The sequence below is a fragment of the Gorilla gorilla genome, chromosome 4 (assembly GCF_029281585.2).
Source record: "Gorilla gorilla gorilla isolate KB3781 chromosome 4, NHGRI_mGorGor1-v2.1_pri, whole genome shotgun sequence".
NCBI lineage: Eukaryota > Metazoa > Chordata > Mammalia > Primates > Hominidae > Gorilla > Gorilla gorilla.
Window position 1 is genome coordinate 32,238,936 of NC_073228.2, and position 22,759 is coordinate 32,261,694.

At 38.6% G+C, this 22,759-nt stretch overlaps 1 protein-coding gene across 1 annotated transcript in view; it reads right to left on the minus strand.

Moving 5' to 3' along the window:
• VMP1 (vacuole membrane protein 1) overlaps positions 1-22,759 on the minus strand; it is a 133,213-nt gene that overhangs the window by 18,601 nt on the left and 91,853 nt on the right. Inside the window, exons 8-10 of the mRNA XM_004041244.5 lie at positions 13,202-13,282; positions 10,469-10,585; positions 4,474-4,535 (exon numbers count right to left, since the gene is read on the minus strand). Coding sequence (XP_004041292.1) covers positions 4,474-4,535; positions 10,469-10,585; positions 13,202-13,282 — 260 coding nt within the window. The remainder of the gene's footprint in view (positions 1-4,473; positions 4,536-10,468; positions 10,586-13,201; positions 13,283-22,759) is intronic.

Here is a 22,759-nt window from a genome sequence, read left to right on the forward strand (position 1 = left end):
GAATCTGATTAAAAGATAATGTTATTAATGACAAAGACTAAAAGGATACCCTTTGGGATCTGATAATAAAGCTTTACTAGCATCTGCTGAGTCTAATTATTTATACTGTTTAATATATTATCCAGAAAAGAATGGCCGGGCACAGTGGCTCACTCTTGTAATCCCAACACTTTGGAAGGCTGAGGTGGGCGGACCACCTGAGGTCAGGAGCTTGAGATCAGCCTGGCCAACATGGTGGAACCCCATCTCTACTAAAAATATAAAAATTAGCCAGGCATGGTGGTGCACGCCTGTAATCCCAGTTACTTGGGAGGCTGAGGCAGGAAAATCACTTGAATCTAGGAGGCAGAGGTTGCAGTGAGCCAAGATTGTGCCACTGTACCCCAGCCTGGGCGACACAGCAAAACTCCATCTCAAAAAAAAAAGGCCAGGTGCAGTGGCTCATGCCTGTAATCCCAGCACTTTGGGAGTCCCAGGCGGGTGGATCACCTGAGGTCAGGAGTTCAAGACCAGCCTGACCAACATGGAGAAACCCTGTCCCTACTAAAAATAAAAAATTAGCCGGGCATGATGGCACATGCCTGTAATCCCAGCTGCTCGGGAGGCTGAGTCAGGAGAACTGCTTGAACCCAGGAGGCGGAGGTTTCGGTGAGTCGAGATCCGAGATCGCACCATTGCACTCCAGCCTGGGCAACGAGAGTGAAACTCCGCCTCAAAAAAAGAAAGAAAAGAAAAGTAGCTGAGGTAATCCCTGTAGACAGTGCTAGGAAAATGATAAGGACATCAGGACATTCCAACATCTGTCTCCTGAAAATAGTTTTTCAAATACGACACAACTCATTTAATTCAATATAGATCTGAATCCAGTAGGTCTTGAATATTTTAGCACAACTATATTCAAAACCATCTTATCTTTAAGAGTAAAGGATCACTGGAATTTTTTGAGGGGCCATGCCAGTGGGGTTTAAAATAAATTACTGACTTTGAAAGACGTAAGATAGGTCAGGTGCGGTGGCTCACACCTGTAATCCCAGCACTTTGGGAGGCTTAGGCAGGCAGATCACGAGGTCAGGAGATCGAGACCATCCTGGCTAACACGGTGAAACCCTGTCTCTATTAACAATACAAAAAATTAGCCAGTCATGGAGGCGGGCGCCTGTAGTCCCAGCTACTCGGGGGGCTGAGACAGGAGAATGGCATGGACCCAGGAGGCAGAGCTTCCAGTGAGCCGAGATCGCGCCACTGCACTCCAGCCTGGGCGACACAGTGAGACTCCGTCACAAAAAAAAGAAAGAAAGACATAAGATATTCTGACTTAACCACATTGGCCTAAGCTTAAAGGCATTTCTATTTACCATAGATAAATAATATAATTTCATAAAAACTCTAAAGGTTGCGGAAATAGAAGAATCTGGGCTATACCAATCATTTTCTAATTTGTACTGGTCATGTGTTCACTTATTCAGCAGATTTACCAAGCATCTGCTATATGTCAGTCAAGACGCCAGGACCAGTGGACATAACAGTAAACAAAAATAGACACAATCTTTGCCTTTGAGAAGCTTACAGGTTAACAGTAAAAAGACAGTAAATCACACACTCCTACAAACATAAGTGTAACAATACAACTATAAGTGCATGTAGTATACGTTGCTGTGAAGAAAGGCCGCTGGTAAAGATGGTATTAGATCAAGTTAGGGAATGCTTTCTGAGAATGCAATGGCTAAAATCTAAAGGACACTATTTAGGCCAGTGATTCTCAATGAGGGTGGTGGTCTGTTCCCCATGTGACATTTGGCAATGTCTGAGACAATTGTGATTGTCATGATTGGGAGGTACTAGTAGCATGCAGTGAGTAGAGGAGGAAGATGATGCTACATCTCTTATAATGCACAGGACAGTTCCCCATAACAAGTAATTATCTGGTCTTAAAAAAGTCAATAGTGCCAAGGTTGAGAAATCTTGAACTAGGCAAAGAGAAAAGCACAAGCAAAGACCAGTGGTGGGAGACTCAAATATGGACAAAGTAGTTTGAGCAGAGGAAACTAGAGGGGACAGATAACACAGAGAGGGCTTATAAACCCTGGTAAGGAGTTTTGGCTTTATCTAAAGAATGAAGGGAAAAACAAGTAAGTGAAGGGTTTCAAGAAGAGGAGGAGAAAGGGAGTGAAGACAGTGGTGATGATATGCTCAGATTAAAATTTCAAAAAGGTTACTGACTGCAATATGGTGAACAGATTGGAAGAGAGTGAAACTGGATATATCGGTAGATGAAACAAGTAGCTAAGTAATTTAACTTCCTAGAAACTCCAAAGGCTGGGGAAACAGAAGGTACTCATGGTGAGGATGCAGGAGTAGCTGAAAAACTTCTTTCTGTAAATGTTCAGTATAAGAAAAGAACAAATAATGCATGGTGTTATATGCACTGCGCTCTGCAGTCTCAAGGTAGAGTAGTAGTCTCTAAGAATAAATGAAATGTTTTCCTTATATTTAAAAAATAAGGGGTTGGGAGCGGGGGCTCACGCCTGTAATCCCAGCACTTTGGAAGGCTGAGATGGGCGGATCACCAGGTCAGGAGTTTGAGACCAGCCTGACCAGTGTGGTGAAACCCTAACTCTACTAAAAATACAAAAATTAGCTGGGTGTGGTGGCGTACACCTGTAATCCCAGCTACTCAGGAGGCTGATGCAGAAGAATTGCTTTAACCTGGGAGGCAGAGGTTGTAGTGAGCTGAGATTGCACCACCGCACTCCAGCCTGGAGCGAGACTCTGTCTCAAAAACAACAACAAAAAAACCCAAAAACATAAGGGAAGCCAGGCATGGTGGCTCATGCCAGTAATCCCAACACTTTGGAAGGCTGAGGTGGGAGGACTACTTGAAACCAGGAGTTTGACACCAGCCTGGGCAGCAAAGTGAGACCCCGCCTCTACAAAAATGAATAAATAAATAAATAAAAAATAAGGGACAAGAATATTTTTTGTCTTTATGTGATATATGGTCACATATAAAATACTTTATTTGTAAGGATTCAGGCAGCAAAAAACTAGAGTAAATTTAATTTTAATTTTAAATGTAAATTTTAGTGTACAAGTTATAATCCACACTGATAAGCTCAGGAATTAATGAAACTAATGACTGGCTCCACTCTCAAGAATATATTTTTTCCTTATTAAAGCTGAACTAGCAAATATTAAAAACTATTTTATTACAATACATAGAAAAGAATGAATATATATATGACTAAAAAAACCAATAGTCACAAACTCAACATCAAGTGGCATTCTTTTTTTAAATAGCAAAAATTTCCATAAATGTTTGTTCTGTAAGTGGCTTTTAAGATAAAGATTTACATTAAAACTAAACAAAGGGCACTTAAACTTGACACTTTTCCACCGTGGGGCAGCTGTACTACTGAATGAAAAGAAAACCTCTCCCCTATAATAATGATTTAAAAACCTAACAACTTTTGGTTTTATTGCAATTTATTTTAATTAATTTTTTTTTTTTGGGACGGAGTTTCGCTCTTCTTGCCCAGGCTGGAGTGCAATGACGCGATCTCGGCTCACCGCAACCTCCGCCTCCCTAGTAGCTGGGATTACAGGCATGTGCCACCATGCCCGGCTAATTTTGTATTTTTAGTAGAGATGGGGTTTCTCCATGTTGGTCAGGCTGGTCTTGAACTCCCAACCTCAGGCGATCCGCCTGCCCTGGCCTCCCAAAGTGCTGGGATTACAGGCATCAGCCACCGTGCCTGGCCAGTTTAGCCTTTTAAAATAACCTAATTTTTCTCTAGTGAAGTAATAGAGAACTGACAAATTTTGTTAATATTATGCCATCTAACATGACTTACTTAATTAAATACTAAATTTTCTTTTTTTTGAGATGGAGTCTTGCTCTGTCACCCAGGCTGGAGTGCAATGGCATGATCTTGGCTCACTGCAACCTCTGCCTCCCAGGTTCAAGCGATTCTCCTGCCTCAGCCTCCTGAGCAGCTGGGACTATAGGTGCCCGCCACCACGGCCGGCTAGGTTTTGTATAAAATACTAAAATTTTATGTAAGATTTATATTTACATTAAATGCAGCTGTGTATCTGGCATCTAGTTTGGCCAAAAATCACAGCATTGTACTAAAGCACCATTAAACTGCAATGATATACACATATCTTTTATATAAAGACAATTTCTTATTTCTTCGGTGGGGCTACAGATTCAAACCCCAAAGCTTCTTTTAAACCCAGAATTATATGACTTGATAGATGTTTGGTTTACAATTAAACAGGGATAATGTAAGCTTTATCTTTCCCTACTATAGAACAAGAAAGTATTCTTCATTTACTAATAACAGCAAGTTATTTTTGCTCCTCAAAAAATAAAGAACTATGTCAAAAATTCTATTTCAATTCAGTCTTGTACACATTTACTCCCATTTAAAGAGTAATTATATTAATATTAGTCCTTGAAGAATTACTTACCCAATGAAAGCCACCATTTGCTCCACTATGTGCTTGCTGAATGTTATTATAACAAAAATTTTCTGTAAAGAAAACACCAGTTAAAATAAATTATTTAGTCATCAAAAAACCAACATAAATTCACAATTCTGGTAATAGTCTAAAGAGGTAAGATTGTGCCCCTAATTGCAATTTTTAAATTTCTTTAAAAATAAAATATAACATTTCCATCCTGTCCAACATGGTGAAACCCCGTCTCTACTAAAAATACAAAAATTAGCTGGGGGTGGTGACCTGTGCCTGTAGTCCCAGCTACTTGGGAGGCTGAGGCAGGAGAATTGCTTGAACCCAGGAGGCGGAGGTGGCAGTGAGCCAAGATCGCACCACTGCACTCCAGCCTGATGACAGAGTGAGGAGACTCCATATCAAAAATAAAATAAAATAAAATAAAATAAAAGATAACATTTAATTCAAATGTTATCAACTTTGTATTCCTTTTTTTTTTTTTTTTTTTTTTTGAGACAGAGTTTCACTCTTGTTGTCCAGGCTGGAGTGCCATGGCGTGATCTCAACTCACCGCAACCTCCGCCCCCCGGGTTCAAGCGATTCTCCTGCCTCAGCCTCCCAAAGTACCTGGGATTACAGGGATGCGCTACCATGCCCAGCTAATTTTTTTTTGTATTTTTAGTAGAGACTGTGTTTCTCCATGTTGGTCAGGCTGGTCTTGAACTCCCGATCTCAAGTGATCCATCTGCCTCAGCCTCCCAAAGTGCTGGGATTACACATGAGCCATTGCGCCCGGCCCTTTTTTTTCTTTCTTTCTTTTTTCTTTTTTTTTTTTTGAGATGGAGTCTCCTTCTGTTGCCCAGGCTGGAGTGCAGTGGCGCCATCTTGGCTCACTACAACCTCCGCCTCCCAGGGTCAAGCGATTCTCCTACCTCAGCCTCTCAAGTAGCTGGGATTACAGGCGCACGACACCACGCCTAGCAAATTTTTGTGTTTTTAGTAGAGATGGGGTTTCACCACGCTGGCCAGGAGGCCAGGATGGTCTCGAACTCCTGACCTGGTGATCCACCTGCCTCAGCCTCCCAAACTGCTGGGACTACAGGCGCCCGCCACCACGCCTGGCTAATTTTTTGTATTTTTAGTACAGATGGGGTTTCACTGTGTTAGCCAGGATGGTCTCGATCTCCTGACCTCGTGATCTGCCCACCTCAGCCTCCCAAAGTGCTGGGATTACAGGCGTGAGCCACTGTGCCCAGCCAACAGTAGTCTTCTTTTTATCCACTCACTATGAATCTCAGGAACCTGGACAGGTTAGACTAACGTACATTATTTCTGGCAAGAAGACTAATAAGGCAAAGGTATACAATTGGTATGTGAATATTATGAAGCTAGCAAGGCTATTATTACAGATAATTTGTGAAGAAAAGCAGGGGGTCTATACCAAAAACCAGTTATTTAGAGCTATAAATCTTTTATTAATCAACAGAGCTAGTAGTTCTTGCCTTCCAGTGATTTCATCACCATGAACTTTCCCTACTATCATTTCTTAACAATCAAAATAAGCCAATGCCTAAATAATTGCACAATTTCAATGCAAAACAGCAAAACAAGATTTTCTTTTTGTATGTAGCAGCTTGAAAAGTCACTGCTCTGGGTTAGACAAAAAATGTGTCACACATTTAAGAACATATGTCTTAGTCTTTCAGGCTGGAGGTCTGTGTGGGAATTCTACAAAATAAATAAAAGGCACAGACCACGGAAGAGCCCTCTTAACCACATGCATAGAAGAAACAAAGGAAAGGGTAGAGGAGGAGGAAAAAAGACATGGGAGGGAGAAACTAATTGTGCTAGAATGAACAAAGATGGAACCATCTGTAAAAGAAGTCCTTCATTGGAAAGAAGAATCTTTTTTTTTTTTTTTTTTTTTTTTTTTGAGACGGAGTCTCGCTCTGTTGCCCAGGCTGGAATGCAGTGGCTCAATCTGGGCTCACTGCAACCTCCGCCTCCTGGTTCACGCCATTCTCCTGCCTCAGCCTCCTGAGTAGCTGGGACTACAGGCGCCCGCCACCATGCCCAGCTAATTTTTTTGTATTTTTTTAGTAGAGACGGGGTTTCACCGTGTTAGCCAGGATGGTCTCGATCTCCTGACCTTGTGATCCGCCTGCCTCGGCCTCCCAAAGTGCTGGGATTACAGGCGTGAGCCACCGCACCCGGCCAGAAAGAAGAATCTTAAGACAGATTCAGTTATTAAATATTGAGTGCCTACTATCTCCTGGATGCTATTCTAGGCATTATAATACATCAGTGAACCGACAGACAAAAATCTCTGCCCTCCTGGGAGTTTATAATACTGTGTGTGTGCTGGTGAGTGTGAAGGTAGAGAGATAATAAAGAACAGTGATGTATTTTAAGGGTACAATAAGTAAGTTAAATGGTACATGAAATAACATGAATGAGTATGTTGCTTTTCTTAATTATTTGGGACAAAGGTAATGTCTCTAAGGATACTACTTCTTTAAAAATTTTTTCTAAAAAGATACTCTTCTCATGCCTTTTCCTATCTAAGGATACTTCTACAGACAGAGTACTTGACTCTGTGCAGTGGAAGGGGAAATCTGATCTAACATTATAGGTAGATTGATTTGAGTCTTTTAGGGGAAGGTTAAGAGGAAGACATCAATAAAAATAGCAATATTTATTAAAGAAGGTTGTCTAATTTTAAGCTGAGGAAAAAGGGAAGAAAGAAAAGCAGACAAGGAGACAGTTTTACTATTAGGGTAGAAAAAAATCGGTGTGTGTGTGGCTTTCCCACTATTATTTCAGAATGGTTAAAATGTTTATATTACTAATATTGTTTACCCATAGAATGAGAAATGTTTGTTACCCTAAGCTACATCTGGATGTACATCAAGTGACATGCCTTTACAAAGCATGTCACTATGATACGATGGAACACAGCAAACATATCCCACGGTCTTCGTTTAGTGAAGGAACTCAGATTCTTTCCTTTCAGAAACATAAATGGATTTTAGCTTTCTTTTTCTTTTTTGCTTCCACATAGATACAGGGAAAGAGCTTTATCTTTACAGAGCTTGGTTGGATTGTAGGGCCTTAGGCAAGTATTTTACCTTCTCTAACACAGTTCCCTCATCTATGAAATGTGGTTAATAACGACCTCTCAAGATTGTCTGCCATGAGATAACTACTGCAAATTACCTTGCACAGGTCCTGATCAATAGCAGGCATTAAACAATTCAGTTTCCTTAATCATATCAATACATTAAAGTTAAGAAGGCAATGCAAAAGAATGGAAAGAACACTGAACTTGAAGTCAAAAGACTTGGGTTCAAATTCCAACTGTTACTTACTCTCTTAAGCAACTATTACTTATTAACCTCCCTACCTCTGAGAATTACAAAATGGGTATAGTAATTCCTCTATCCCAGGATTATAAGAATTAAATTATACAGATAAGTGCTTTAAAGTGTGAAGTTCCATTAAAAAATCACTCATCGGCCAGGCGCAGTGGATCACGCCTGTAATCCCAGCACTTTGGGAGGCCAAGGCGGGCGGATCATGAGGTCAGGAGTTCGAGACCAGCCTGGCCAATATGGTGAACCCTATCTCTACTAAAAATACAGAATTAGCTGGGTGTGGTGGCATGCGCCTGTAGTCCCACTTACTCTGGAGGCTGAAACAAAAGAATCGTTTGAACCTGGGAGGCGGAGGTTGCAGTGAGCTGAAATCACGCCACCACACTCTAGCCTGGGTGACAGAGAGAGACTCCATCTCAAAAATCAATCAATCAATCAATCAATCAATCATCATAAATTGAAAAAATCTGAGTATGTTTAAATAAATACTAGTTTTAAATCTTTCTGAAATGAAAGGTCTGATAAGTTACATATCTTACCACTACAGATAGGGTACTTATGGCATAATACGTTTTACTATAATTTATAGAAAGGCACTGCATTCAAGAGGTATAAAGCAGGACACATAAAACTTATGGATTACTAGAGAAGTTCTTGTTATGAAATAAAATAATCTGTTATTTTTCCTTAGGTATTAAGGACTGCAAGAAGCTAAATGACAGCTCTCTTCTAGAAACAACTCTAAAGATTAAAGAAAAACCTATTTTCAGATACATTGAAAATAATTTATTATTCACTATATTTTATTATTTGAAAAAATCCTGTATGGTATTAAATCTTTTTTTTTTTTGAGACAAACTCTTGTTGCCCAGGCTGGAGTGCAATGGCACGATCTCGGCTCACCGCAACCTCCACCTCTCAGGTTCAAGTGATTCTCCTGCCTCAGGCTCCTGAGTAGCTGGGATTACAGGCATGCGCCACCACGCTCGGCTAATTTTGTATTTTTAGTAGAGACAGGGTTTCTCCATGTTGGTCAGGCTGGTCTGGAACTTCCGACCTCAGGTGATCCGCCCGCCTCGGCCTCCCAAAGTGCTGGGATTACAGGTGTGAGCCACCACATCTGGCCAGTATTAAATCTTAACCATAGTAACTAGCACTGTAATATTAAAAAACCTGTGTTCGTTGATTGAACAAAATACTTAATTTAAATGGGAGGAAATATATTCTTTGAAGTAGGAAAAACATCCATGAAATTCTGAGTGATTATGGCAGGAAAATAGAGGACAGATGCAATAAACTTGACCCAAATGCCAAAATCTAAGATTACAAACTGGATAAGTAGAAGCAGCCGAAGTTTTCCTGTTTCATTCTTCCCTTCTAAGAACTGGAAGTAGAGAGGTATTAACATAGAAACTTTGGGGATAGACACACTTGTAATTATCATGGAATCATACAAGGGCAGAGAACTTCACTGTTCTTTCCTTTCTTTTTTTGAGACAGAGTCTTGCTCTGTTGCCAGGCTGGAGTGCAGTGGCGTGATCTTGGCTCACTGCAACCTCCACCTCCCAGGTTCAAGAGATTCTCCTGCGTCAGCCTCCCAAGTAGCTGGGATTACAAGCGTGCGCCACCACGCCCAGCTAATTTTTGCGTTTTCAGTAGAGACAGGGTTTCACCATGTTGGCCAGGATGGTCTCGATCTCCTGACCTCATGATCTGCCCACCTCAGCCTCCCAAAGTGCTGGGATTACAGGCGTGAGCCACCACGCTTGGTTGTTCTTTCCTTTCTTTTGGTTAATAACGTTCTTTGTTACAAACCATACTGATTTAAAACAAATTCTTTCCAGGTTAATTTTTACTTTATTCTATTGAGATCTGCCCTTAGAAGGAAGTAATTCATATCACAGTTCTAGAAGCACATATCCATTTTCCCTTCGTTTAAATTGTTAACCTTTTCTCTCCTCTCTATTCATATATGTGTGCACACACACATGCACATGGACACACCCTCCATCCTAAAGATTTTGTTAAGAGTGGCTTTGAGGACTAGCAGATTCTCACTTCTCTGACCACAACCCACATCTCCTCGCCTCTTCAGAGACCCTCTTCTTCCCCATTCTCCTCCCACACTAACATCTGGCTGTTTTTCGGTAAAGGATATTGGTAACATGGGAGGAACTGCTTTACACACTCTATATATATAGAGTATGTGAAAGAAAGTAAGAATTAGTGAATGGCAATATTCTCTCAGCTTGTGGTTGGTAAAACAAAACAAAACAAACAAAAAACTACATTTTTTGGGCTGTGTATATAAAAATGATGTGCATCTTTCTGCACACAAACACTATTTTTGTTTGGTGAAAGTCCTGGATAAATAGTTTCACAGGACAAAAAATAAAGAAAGAAAGAGAGAAAGGAAGGAAAGAAGGAAGAAAGGGAAGGAGGGAGGAAGAAAGAAGAAAAGAAAGAAAACAAGGAGATCACTAATTCCAAATGACATTCTATGCTGTATTACCTAAGTAAGCTACCAACCAAAAAAGCAGAAAGAATAACTAAATAATTCACTTAGGAATGAGCATGTTTCATTGTCTTGTAATGGGTTCATCATCATTAGGCAGTAAATCAGGGGGTATAATTACCTGGATATGCATTTTTATTATTGCTTTTCCAATTAGGGTTGCACCAAAGAAAGTCCAAAAAGGTACCAGAAAGTGTCCACACGTTATTCCAGCCAGATCAAATAAAGGATTTGGAATCTATAGAGAGAAAAAGAAGGACTTCCATATTATAATCCAAAGAACAATTTAATTTTATCACCCATTGATATGTGGTATTCTGCTTTCAGCCTGCTTACACTGCAAAGCAATATATGGGTTCCTTGATCACTACTGGATTGTTCAAAAGGAGGTTAGGCAAACATCCTAATGTGTCTAGAAGCTGGGTCTCATATTCACCTTAGGTGTTCAATCTGCTCACAGCAAACCAAGGTGTCCTTTTGCTTATATTACTCATGGCTAAGGCACTGTGTGTGTGTTTGTGTGTGTGCCCATCACATGAGAACTGGATAAAGTAAGTCGACCTGCAGGAATTTAATCCCATTCAGTTGATTCCTGGATATTTGGTGGCTGTTTTCTAAGGTGAGGTATGAGTGAAGAAAGAGCCTTAAGATTGTTTCAGCAGTTAGGGTTCTAAAATCTTTAGCTTGAAATGTGAATATTATCTGGAAAGCACTCATATCATTAGCAAATATTTTAATAAATTCTCAAATACATTTATGGGTAGATGTGCTGTTATTCTCAACATAAAATATTAATAATTTGTATTTTATTTTACGAGAGGCCAAGTCTGAGGGCTATGTGACACAATTTATAAAGAAGATCAAGTGTGGAAATATGAGATCACACAGATTCAGATGTTTTGAATACTCAGTCCCAGACAAAGAAGTAATTCACAACAAATACCTTTTCCAAACATTCCCACATTTTAAGAATGCTAAAAGACATTTCATGTAAAAATGCAAAGAAGCCACAAGCTGTTTTTGAGCACTTCATCCCTTCTTCTTCTATGAAAGTACTCTGACCTTGTGGCTGTTGGCTGAACCATTAATAAGCCAATTAATTTATATAATTTCATTTTTGAACTTTGAAAGAAAAGCCTAGTTATTTAAAAAATATTTGTCACATATGGTCTTTAAAAAAGACATGACTAAATTAGAATTCAAGTATTCCTTTGTTAGTAACACTTGGATTCAATGACTCATTTTTGTTTTTCTCATCCAAATTCAAATGCTTTAGGATTATTTCATCTCTTACAACCATATAATAATATCATTTACACAGCATCACACCTGCTATTTGTTATATTTGCTCATGTGACTCTCATAATTCTGAGTTATAACTTTTTTTTTACCTTTATCATAAGGTTACAACTCATGTTGAAATGAAAATGAATTTAAAGTATTTAAGATATGTAGGCTGGGCGCAGTGTCTTATGCCTATAATCCCAGCACTTTGGGAGGCCGAGGTGGGTAGATCACTTGAGGTCAGGAGTTCGAGACCAGCCTGGCCAACATGGTGAAACCTTGTCTCTACTAAAAATACAAAAATTAGCTGGGTGTAGTGGTGCATGATTGTAATCCCAGCTACTGGGTAGCCTGAGGCAGGAGAATCGCTTGAACCTGGGAGGCGGAGGTTGCCGTGAGCCAAGATCTCACCACTGCACTCCAGCCTGGGTGACAGAGGGAGACTCTGTCTCAAAAAAAAAAAAAACAAACACAAAAAAAGGATTTAAGATACGTAAATCAGAGTAGCCCCGAGCTAACATCGCTTTAAACAGGTTTTATATAAATTCTTCCTTGTAACTAATACTTGAAACTTTGGAAAAAGACTTCTTATCTATAAATTTGAGGAAAGAATGAAGTCATCCTTATTTGGTTAAATGTAGTTTAATTTGGTTAAATGTAGTATATTCTTCATGGGAAGAATGGATTTTGTCTCTTTTATTCTTACTGATTTAAGCCATTTAGGTCTGAAGTCATCACTACATGATGAAATACTTAAAAGCCAATAAACAAGATGTGAACCTATTCAACAGAAAACAGCTCATTTAATAAGTTGAATTGGGCTGGGTGCAGTAGCTCACACCTGTAATCCCAGTACTTTGGGAGGCTGAGGTGGGTGGATCACCTGAGGTCAGGAGTTCAAGACAAGCCTGGCCAACATGGTGAAACCCCGTCTCAACTAAAAATACAAAAAAATTAGCTGGGTGTGGTGGCAGTCGCCTGAAATCCCAGCTACTTTGGGAGGCTGAGGCAGGAGAATCGTTTGAACCCGGGAGGTGGAGGTTGCAGTGAGCCGAGATTGTGCCATTGCACTCCAGCCTGGGCCACAAAAGCGAAACTCTTGTCTCAAAAAAAAAAAAAAAAAAAAAAAAAAAAAAGTTGAATGGGCCAGGTGTAGTGGCTCATGCCTGTAATCCCAGCACTTTGGGAGGCCTAGGCAGGTGGATCACTTGGGCCCAGGAGTTTGAGACTAGCCCGGGCAACATGAGATCCTGCCTCTACTAAAAATATAAAAATTAGCCAGGCGTGGGGGTGCATGCCTGTAGTCCCAGCTACTAGGGAGGCTGAGGCAGGAGAATTGCTTGAGCCCGGGAGATGGAGGTTGCAGTGAGCCGAGATCATGCAACTGCACTCCAGCCTGGGTGACAAGAGGGAGACTCCGTCTTAAAAAACAATAACAAAAAAAGTGAATGATTCACAAAATTACATACCCAATAAAAGTGATAGCACTTTTGTTAATTCAGGAGTATATATGGATCAAAATATAACACTACCACTTAGTAAAAGTTCTGTTTTAATACAATTCACTTACTGAAGCACAGGCCAAAATTCCAAAAAATCCAACTTTCTGTACTAGTTTTTGAACTGCCAGTTTGGCCCGGGAGGCAAAGTCCTGTAAAAAGGCAAATTTAGAAACATTAATGAGAAGTAGGAAAAGAAGGAAAGATGGTTCTTTCTAGAGTTTATTAAAGATCTCCCAATCTGATGACACTGATTAATAAGATGAATGATGAAAAAAATTACAGTAGGTTGTTCACTGAAACACAAGTAAAATAATGATAGACTATTACATCCTTAAAGTTAAGCTCTTACCACATTTTAAGAATAAACCAAAACACTGTAAATTTAAATTTAGTATTCTCTCTGGATATTCTAGGGATTAACAAAATACTGTAAACTAACCATGAACCAATTTATTATTTTGGAAACACTGGCCTACAACATCTACCTTTTCCTTTCTTCTATAATTTGCCAGACTTCATGAATACATCTCTGCCGATCACTAGCCAGAAGATGGAAAAAACAGTTATGTGGCAATAAGTAAGCATTCATTATCCCAGAAGCAAAAGAACATCCTACATTTGCACAGCTTGTGCTAGTTTTGTAAAACATTTATTTGAGCCTTCGATTCTGGTATGTAGGTATAGTGGATATTATTATAACCAATCTATAGACCACAAAACTGCAGCCCAGAAAGGGTAAGTGATCAAGATCATAATGTCAGTTAGGGACAAAGATAGGACATGATTCAATATTCAGACTGTGAAATCAGTGCTTTTTACTTCACTCTGTTACCTCCTCCCATGCTGAAACATGCATTCGGCTGGCTAGTTCTTTCGGCATGTTGATGCTACAAATATTTGACTTTAAGTCTTTTCTGGTTTTGAAATGGCATATATTCAAATCCAAATTCCAATGAAAATAGTTCATAAGACAAAAAAATGAGCTAATGTGTAAATGCTTTATTTTTTGTATGTGTGTAAATGCTTTATTAATAAGTCTTCATATCATAGAACCTCTTCCACTCTCTTTAGTCCAACTTTCTTTTTTTTTTTTTTTTTTTTTTTTGAGACGGAGTTTCACTCTTGTTGCCCAGGCTGGAGTGCAATGGCGCGATCTCGGCTCACTGGAACCTCCGCCTCCCGGGTTCAAGTGATTCTCTCGCCTCAGCCTTCCCAGTAGCTGGGATTATAGGCACCTGCGACCACGCCCAGCTAATTTTGTATTTTTAGTAGAGGCGAGGTTTCACCATATTGGTCAAGCTGGTCTTGAACTCCTGACCTCAGGTGATCAGCTCGCCTCGGCCTCCCAAACTGCCGAGATTACAGGCATGAGCCACTACACCCGGCCTTTAGTTCAACTTTCTAAAAGACAATAAAGAGAATATAGAAGGTGGACAGATCCGGCCGGGCGCGGTGGCTCAGGCCTGTAATCCCAGCACTTTGGGAGGCTGAGGCAGGCGGATCACAAGGTCAGGAGATCGAGACCATTCTGACTAACACGGTGAAACCTTGTATCTACTAAAAATACAAAAAATTAGCCGGGCGTGCTGGCAGGCGCCTGTAGTCCCAGCTACTCGGGAGGCTGAGGCAGGAGAATGGTGCAAACCCGGGAGGCAGAGTTTGCAGTGAGCCGAAATCGCACCACTGCACTCCAGCCTGGGCAAGAAGAGCGAGACTCCGTCTCAAAAACAAACAAACAAACAAACAAACAAACAAACAAAAAAGAAGCTGGACAGATCTATCATAGAGAGGAGAAACAAAGTTTAAAGCCAGAAAAGCAAACTAGTTGAAAAATATACTTCTCTAATTGGCACAGAATCTGTGTATCCCCACTTACAAAAACATTTTGACAAATAATATTGTGTAGAATAGTCCTACCAAATTACCACAGTAGTTAATACTGAAATTAAAGCAAAGAAACAAAAAACCTAACTCTACTTGTTGAAGATGATGAGAAAGTCAAAGAAACCAAACCAATAAACTATATTTAAAAAAAATATGATCAGTCAATATAAACACTTTCAAGTCCAAATACATAGGCTCTCAAAGTTAATCATTAGCTAAACTCTACAACAAAATTTAGCAATTTTATAATTTATTTCCAAAGAGATAATTATTAATTTTTATTTTTGGGATTAGACTTACTTTTTCACTAAATCAGTTATATCAGATTTAATTTTTTTTTTTTTTTGAGACAAAGTTTCACTCTTGTTGCCTAGGTTGGAGTGCAATGGTATGATCTTGGCTCACTGCAAACTCTGCCTCCCGCGTTCAAGCGATTCTCCTGTCTCAGCCTCCCGAGTAGCTGGGATTACAGGCACCCGCCACCATGCCTGGCTAATTTTTGTATTTTTAATAGAGAGGGGGTTTCATCATATTGTCAGGCTGGTCTCGAACTCCTGACCTCCCACCTCGGCCTCCCAAAGTGCTGGGATTACAGGCACTGAGCCACCACCCCAGGCCTCAGATTTAATATTTTTAAACAACTGAACTACTGCAGCAAAGGGTATTTTCTATTTTTATTTAGATTTCTAGCTGAAGGTTAATTTTTTTCTTAGCATCTATTGCATTAAGTGTGAAATACTGAGTTTTATTGATTTAAAACCATATAAGAATATATAATCAATCAGTTTTCCTATATAGCTTATTTTAAAAACAAATTACATTTCTACTTCTATTACATTTTATTATTTACTGCTCCTTTTCACTAATCCTCTCCTTCTGCAAAATCCATTTATTTTTAACAATTTATACAATTAGTCCCCAAATTACTAAGTTTATAATCCATTTGAAGCACTAAATAAAAACTGGTAAAAAATGTTTTAATTGTCTAAAGTATCAACAGATACTATTAAATTAAAAACTAGTTATGAAATTTTAATTACTATAGCACAAGAATTAAATATATAAAATCAGGAAAATGCCTTCCTTTACAGCCCTTAAAATTTTCATAGCAAATCCACTTTTAAGAGAGGGAAGATTATATTTAATTGCCAAGAAAAGGTAAAGTAAACAACAAAAAAAGCATACAAATTTTATTTTAAAGACAGCACAATTTTTATAAGTTTTCCAAGTCAGATATATGTGGGAATATTTTTCTATCAGCATTAATGTCACCTTTAATAGACATAATTATAGAAAATTAGTTTTTCTACATTAAATGGTATAGACAAGATCAACAAGTATTGTATTTAGAAGGTCTGGTGTCCTGCTTTCTTTTATATTCATTTCCTTTTTTTTTTTTTTTTGCTTTTATTTTGAGTTTGCCAAAGAGCATTATCTTAATTTTAAGGCTTTAGAATTTTCTATTTATTTAAACCAAGTGACTAAGATTGTGCCATCATTTCAAACTGATGGCATTTTTCTACTCTATAGAATCACATATACACATACAAACTTAAATAGGAAAAGAGGTATAATTATACCAACTGGTTTATATAAAGAAAAAAATGATTAAACATTATGCAGATCACCTAATAATATCAAACATACTTAAGACTACAGAAGAACCAGAAAACATGGTTTAAAAAACATCCTGAAAAGAGGTCAAAACACAGTGATCATTACTAACAAAGAGGAATAACACGTAAGGAGCCATTTTTCCCTTTTAGGGAAGAGTATCTTTGCTTAACGGCAATTAGGCAAGAACGAAAAACAGACTTCTCGTTCTTTCAGATGCCTGGGTGCTCCTCAGTAGTTATCCTTAAGGGAGCTTCAACAATCTTTTTTTTGAGCACAAAGAGTTAATCTATCCGAACACATGAAGCTGAAACCTCCTTTTACCTTTTTTAATTTTTAAATTTGAAGCTGGCATGTATTATAAGGAAAACAAGTAAAGTGCCTTTTTAATGGAAAGCTTTACTTTTTAAAAAGAGTGAAAGTCATCTACTGAAAAAGGATTCCACAAATTTTATTATGTATTTAACATACACAGTGACCATGCAACTTTCAGTTCCCATAATTTTTTTCCAGGTCTTTCACAATATTCTCAGAATTTAAATTACATTATATATCAAATAATCTACAAACATTTACTGAAATTATATTAATATGAAGTCTGTACAGTTGTTTTTATTTCAAGAAAATAAACATTAGCATAATATGCAGTTTGATGGACAGTATTTTCTTGATTTTTTTCCTTGCCAGTTTAATGAAAACAAAACCAGGAAAGCACTGCATTGGTATTTTAAAATAGTAAAATAACTAAAGTTTAATGTTTAGATTTCATAAACACGAACATATTTTATTGTTTCTTATTTTAAATTTATTTCACTTTTTTTTTTTTTTTTTTTAGCTGGAGTTTCGCTGTCGCCCAGGCTGCAGTGAGTGAAGTGGTGCGATCTTGGCTCACTGCAACATCTGCCTCCCGGGTTCAAGTGATTCTCCTGCCTCAACCTCCCGAGTAGCTGGGACTACAGGCACACACCGCGACGCCTGGCTGATTTTTTGTATTTTTAGTAGAGATAGAGTTTCACCGTGTTGCCCAGGCTGGTGTCAAACTCCTGAGCTTAGGCAATCCACCTGCCTCAGCCTCCCAAAGTGCTGGGATTACAGGCTTGAGCCGGTGCGCCAGGCCCAAATTTATTTTACTTTTAAAGCCACATGTATAAAACTTAGTTATATAGTTTTAACAGCTTTATGTAATAATTTTATTGAAAACATTATTCTTTTATTGTTCAAAATGTTCTATAGGTTACGTGCAATTTTGCTTTCCTTGTTGCTCTGTAGTTTTAAAAGTTCTTTGTTTTTCTAAAAACAACTTCAGTATATTTTTTAATTATTTGTATAATTTGGCGGCTCTTTCTTATGGTGATTTTAGAATAATATTGTTTATGAACTAAAATATATATATTCTCACTTGCCTTTATAATGAGAATTTTATCCTATGTATATTGTTAATAAACTTGACTCTATTACTCACACACCTAACACCACCAAAAAGCTAAACCAAAACAAAAAAAATCCCTTTTATAAAATTAAAAAAAATTTTAAACAAATTTTGCTGTTCTTTTTAGTCCAAGTAAAATAAAAAAGCTGAGTACAAATACACACCAATAATAAACAATATTTTTAAGAAAAACTAAATAAAAGATTACAAACAAATTGTATGTTAGGTATTCAATGTTCCCGTTAAATGTTAAAAAAATTAATATTTCATTTGAATAGTTTTGGAGTATTGTGGGGAACAATGTAGCATGACCAATTTGATTACTTCCTCACATGTAATTTTTCACTTTTTCAAAAATCCATAAACTAAAAACAAACACCTTTTATTAGTTCCATTTCTCTGTATTTACATTTCACAACTTTTACCTATTTCACAACTTAAGTGCCTGAGATGACAGTTTCATTCTCTAAGTCTACTTAAATATGAAGCATGCATTTATAATTAGCAATTACAAATCATTTTCTACTTTTCTTTTTTCACAAAAATAAAACCAATTATAGGTAAATAAATTACCTTTCCTACCACAACCCATAGTGATTATATATGTAAACCAATCACGCTTCTGAAACAGGAGACGCAAGAAACATTTTCCCAAGCACTACAAGACTAATAAAAAAAAGTCACAGCAATTCCTTATCACTGAATTTCAAGATTAAATACAGAAAGACAAAGCCTTAAACTATGAATATGCCTGTACCATTGTTGTTTCACATTTCTTTTTCTTAAGAAAGATATTTATGATTGAGAGAGAAGAGAAACTACAAGGCTAATAACAGTCTGCAAAATATTGATCTTTAAATCTAATGATGTCAACATGAATGTAAATATATGAAGTAACTTTTATCTTCAAACAGTAACAGTAAACATTTTCATTTTCACGAGGAAGCCATATGAAAAGATCTCTTTAAAAGCAACAGAAGGCCATATGCGGTGGCTCATGCCTGTAATCCCAGCACTTTGGAGGCCAAGGCGGGTGGATCACCTGAGGTTAGGAGTTCCAGACCAGGCTGACCAACATGAAGAAACGTCGTCTCTACTAAAAATACAAAATTAGCCGGGCGTGGTGGCGCATGCCTGTAATCCCAGCTACTTGGGAGGCTGAGGTGGGAGAATTGCTTGAACACGGGAGGCAGAGGTTGTGGTGAGCCGAGATCGTGCCATTGCACTCCAGCCTGGGCAACAAGAGCTAAACTCTTTCTCAAAACCAAACAAACAAAGCAAACCCAGAAAATTAGCTAGGCGTGGTGGCTGGCGCCTGTAATCCTAGCTACTCAGGAGGCCTAGGCAAGAGAATCGCTTGAACCCGGGAGGCGGAGGTTGCAGTGAGCAGAGATCGTGCCACTGCACTACAGCCTGGGCGACATAAAAAAATGAAATAAAAGCAACAGAAAATCCCTAAACATGTAAAATCAATGCAATGTTACTGAAGATAAATGTATACTTGGTTAATATGTTATGGAAGTTTAAATTACCTGCCTTTATAACCCATTGCAGTCATGTGTAGCTTAACAACTGGCATATATTCTGAGAAATGAGTTGTTAGGCGATTTCATTCTTGTGTGAACATCATGCAGTGTATTTATACAAACCTAGATGTTATATAGCCTACTACACACTTAGGCTATCTAGTATAGCTACTACTCCTAGGCTACAAACCTACACAACATGTTACTGTACTAAATGCTGTAGGCAATTGTAACACAATGGTAAGTATATGTGTATCTAAACATGTTTTTATTTTATTTTGTTTTATTTATTTTGAGACAGGGTCTCGCTCTGTCGCCCAGGCTGGAGTGCAGTGGCGTAACTTGGCTCAATGCAACCTCCACCTCCTGGGTTCAAGCGATTCTCACACCTCAAACTCCAGAGTACCTAGGACTACAGGTGTGTGCCACCATGCCCAGCTAATTTTTGTATTTTTAGTAGAGATGGGGTTTCGTGATGTTGGCCAGACTGGTCTCGAACTCCTGACCTCAACTGATCTGCCCACCTTGGCCTCCCAAAGTGCTGGGATTACAGGCGTGAGTCACTACACCTGGCCTAAATATGTTTTTTGTTCTGTTTTGTTTTGTTTTTGAGATGGAGTTTAGCTCCTGTTACCCAGGCTAGAGTGCAAAGACGCAATCTTGGCTCACTGCAACCTCTGCCTCCTAGGTTCAAGCAATTCTCCTGCCTGAACTGGGATTACAGGCACCTGCCACCACATCTGGCTAATTTTTGTATTTGTAGTAGAGATGGGGTTTCACCACATTAGCCAGGCTGGTCTTGAACTCCTAACCTCAGGTGATCCGGCTGCCTCGGCCTCCTAAAGTGCTGGGATTATAGGCATGAGCCACCTCATCCGGCCTAAATATGTTTTTAAATATAAAAAAGGTACAAATACAATATGGTATATAAGATATTTTGGGCCAGGCACAGTGGCTCATGCCTATAATCCCAACAATTTGGGAAGCCGAGATGGGAGGATCACTCGAGCCTAGGACCTCCAGAGCAGCCTGGGTAGCATAAGGAGACCAAGTCTCTATAACTAATTAAAAAAAAAACAATTAGCTGGATGTTGTGATGCAAGTCTGTGTTCCCAGTTACTCGGGATGCTGAGGCAGGAGGATTGCCAGAGCCCAGGAAGTTGAGGCTACAGTGGGCGGTGATCACACCCCTTGCACTCCAGCCTGGGCAACAGAGCAAGATGATCTCCCCCTTCAACATACACACACACAAAAGATAAAACTATAGTATAGTAAATATATAAACCAATGACACATTTCATTTACTATCAAGTATTATGTACTATATATAACTGTATGTGCCATATATATATATATACACACACACACATATATATATATATATATTTTTTCGAGATGGAGTCTTGCTCTGTCGCCCAGGATGGGGTGCAATGGCACGATCTTGGCTCACTGTAACCTCTGCCTCCTGGATTCAAGCAATTCTCCTGCCTCACCCTCCTGAGTAGCTGGGATTACAGGCACGCGCTACCAGGCCCAGCTAATTTTTGTATTTTTAGTTAAGATGGGGTTTCACCATGCTGGCCAGGCTGGTCTCGAACTCCTGACCTCGTGATCTGCCCACCTCAGGCTCCTAACGTGCTGGGACTACAGGCACGAGCCACCGCGCACAGCCTGTATGTGCTATAGTTTTATATGACTGGCAGCGTAATAGGTTTGTTTACACCAGCATCGCCACAAACATGTGAGTAATGTGTTGTGCTACATTACCATGTCACTAGGTGATGGGAATTTTTCAGCCCCATTATGAACTGTCAGACATGCAGTTCATCACTGGCTGAAAGGCTGTTATGTGGCATATGACTGTATATATTAAAACTACTGAGCTAATAATGCTTTCTTTTGGATTTGGAGCTGAAGTGATTTCACAGCCAATATTAAAAGCCTCAGAGAACTGTTTCAATACTGATTCCTCATGTGTAATGGAAATTTATGTTAAAATATAGTCTATTTGTGAAGCTCTTGTGCCACCTAAAAATTACTTGCTGGTTTCTGCGTGCTAGTCAAATACGCACGCCAAGCAATGAAAACTCTATTAAGCAGAAATGGAATGACTTGTCATGATGACTTAATAATTTAAGTTTTTTCAGCATAGTAGACAATGAGTCTGAAACAATAACTTGTTATTAAGACCCTAATAACATATCATTAAATATTTTCTAAAATGAAATACATTATACAATTAACTATTATCTTTATAGAAACTGCAATGTAAAACTTTCTGTAATGCAGTTATAACTTCAAATCTTTCTTGAACACAAAGTAAAAAGTGCCTTAATAACTATTTTCTACCCATTAGCAGGGCTCTATGAGTTATTTTAATTTAAAAATATAGAGCATTAATTGAATTCAAAGTGAACAAAATATTCTTACTGTTGACTTCCTCAACAATATCACTAAAGTAATTGCTTATATTTTAATATTGCATATTTGAGTAGGTCCTCTTTAAATAAGCCTTTTTTTTTTTTTTTTGAGAGGAAGTCTCACTCTTATCCCCCAGGATCTCAGCTCACTGTAACCTCCGCCTCCCGGGTTCAAGTGATTCTCCTGCCTCAGCCTCCCGAGTAGCTTGGATTACAGGGGCCTGCCACCACACCTGGCTAATTTTTGTATCTTTAGTAGAGATGGGGTTTTACCACGTTGGCCAGGCTGGTCTCAAACTCCTGACCTCAGGTGATCCTCCCGCCTTGGCCTCCCAAAATGCTGGGATTTCAGGCGTGAGCCACTGCACCCGGCCAAGTGAAGCATATTTTTAAGTCACACATTATTTATTGTTATTGAATTATAACATAATAAGGTCACGGGATAAAGACTGTGGTTAGGAAATAAATTCTAGAATTACCAAAAAAGTAGGGATATTGTTGAAATAAAGTGATTGTAAAACAAAGAAAATAGTTAATAAATTTTAAATTACTAGCTATAAGATGCTGGATAACAAAATGCAAACCCATTTAAGAACAAAAAGTGATGAGAACTGAGTTGTGTAACTATTCCTGAAAATGAAACGTTTTAACATCCAGCTGATGGCTTACACGGTTAGATAAAGCCAACTGTAAAATCAGAGATGGTCACTGGTATTTCTATATATATTAGAAATTAGGGTAAAACTCTATATA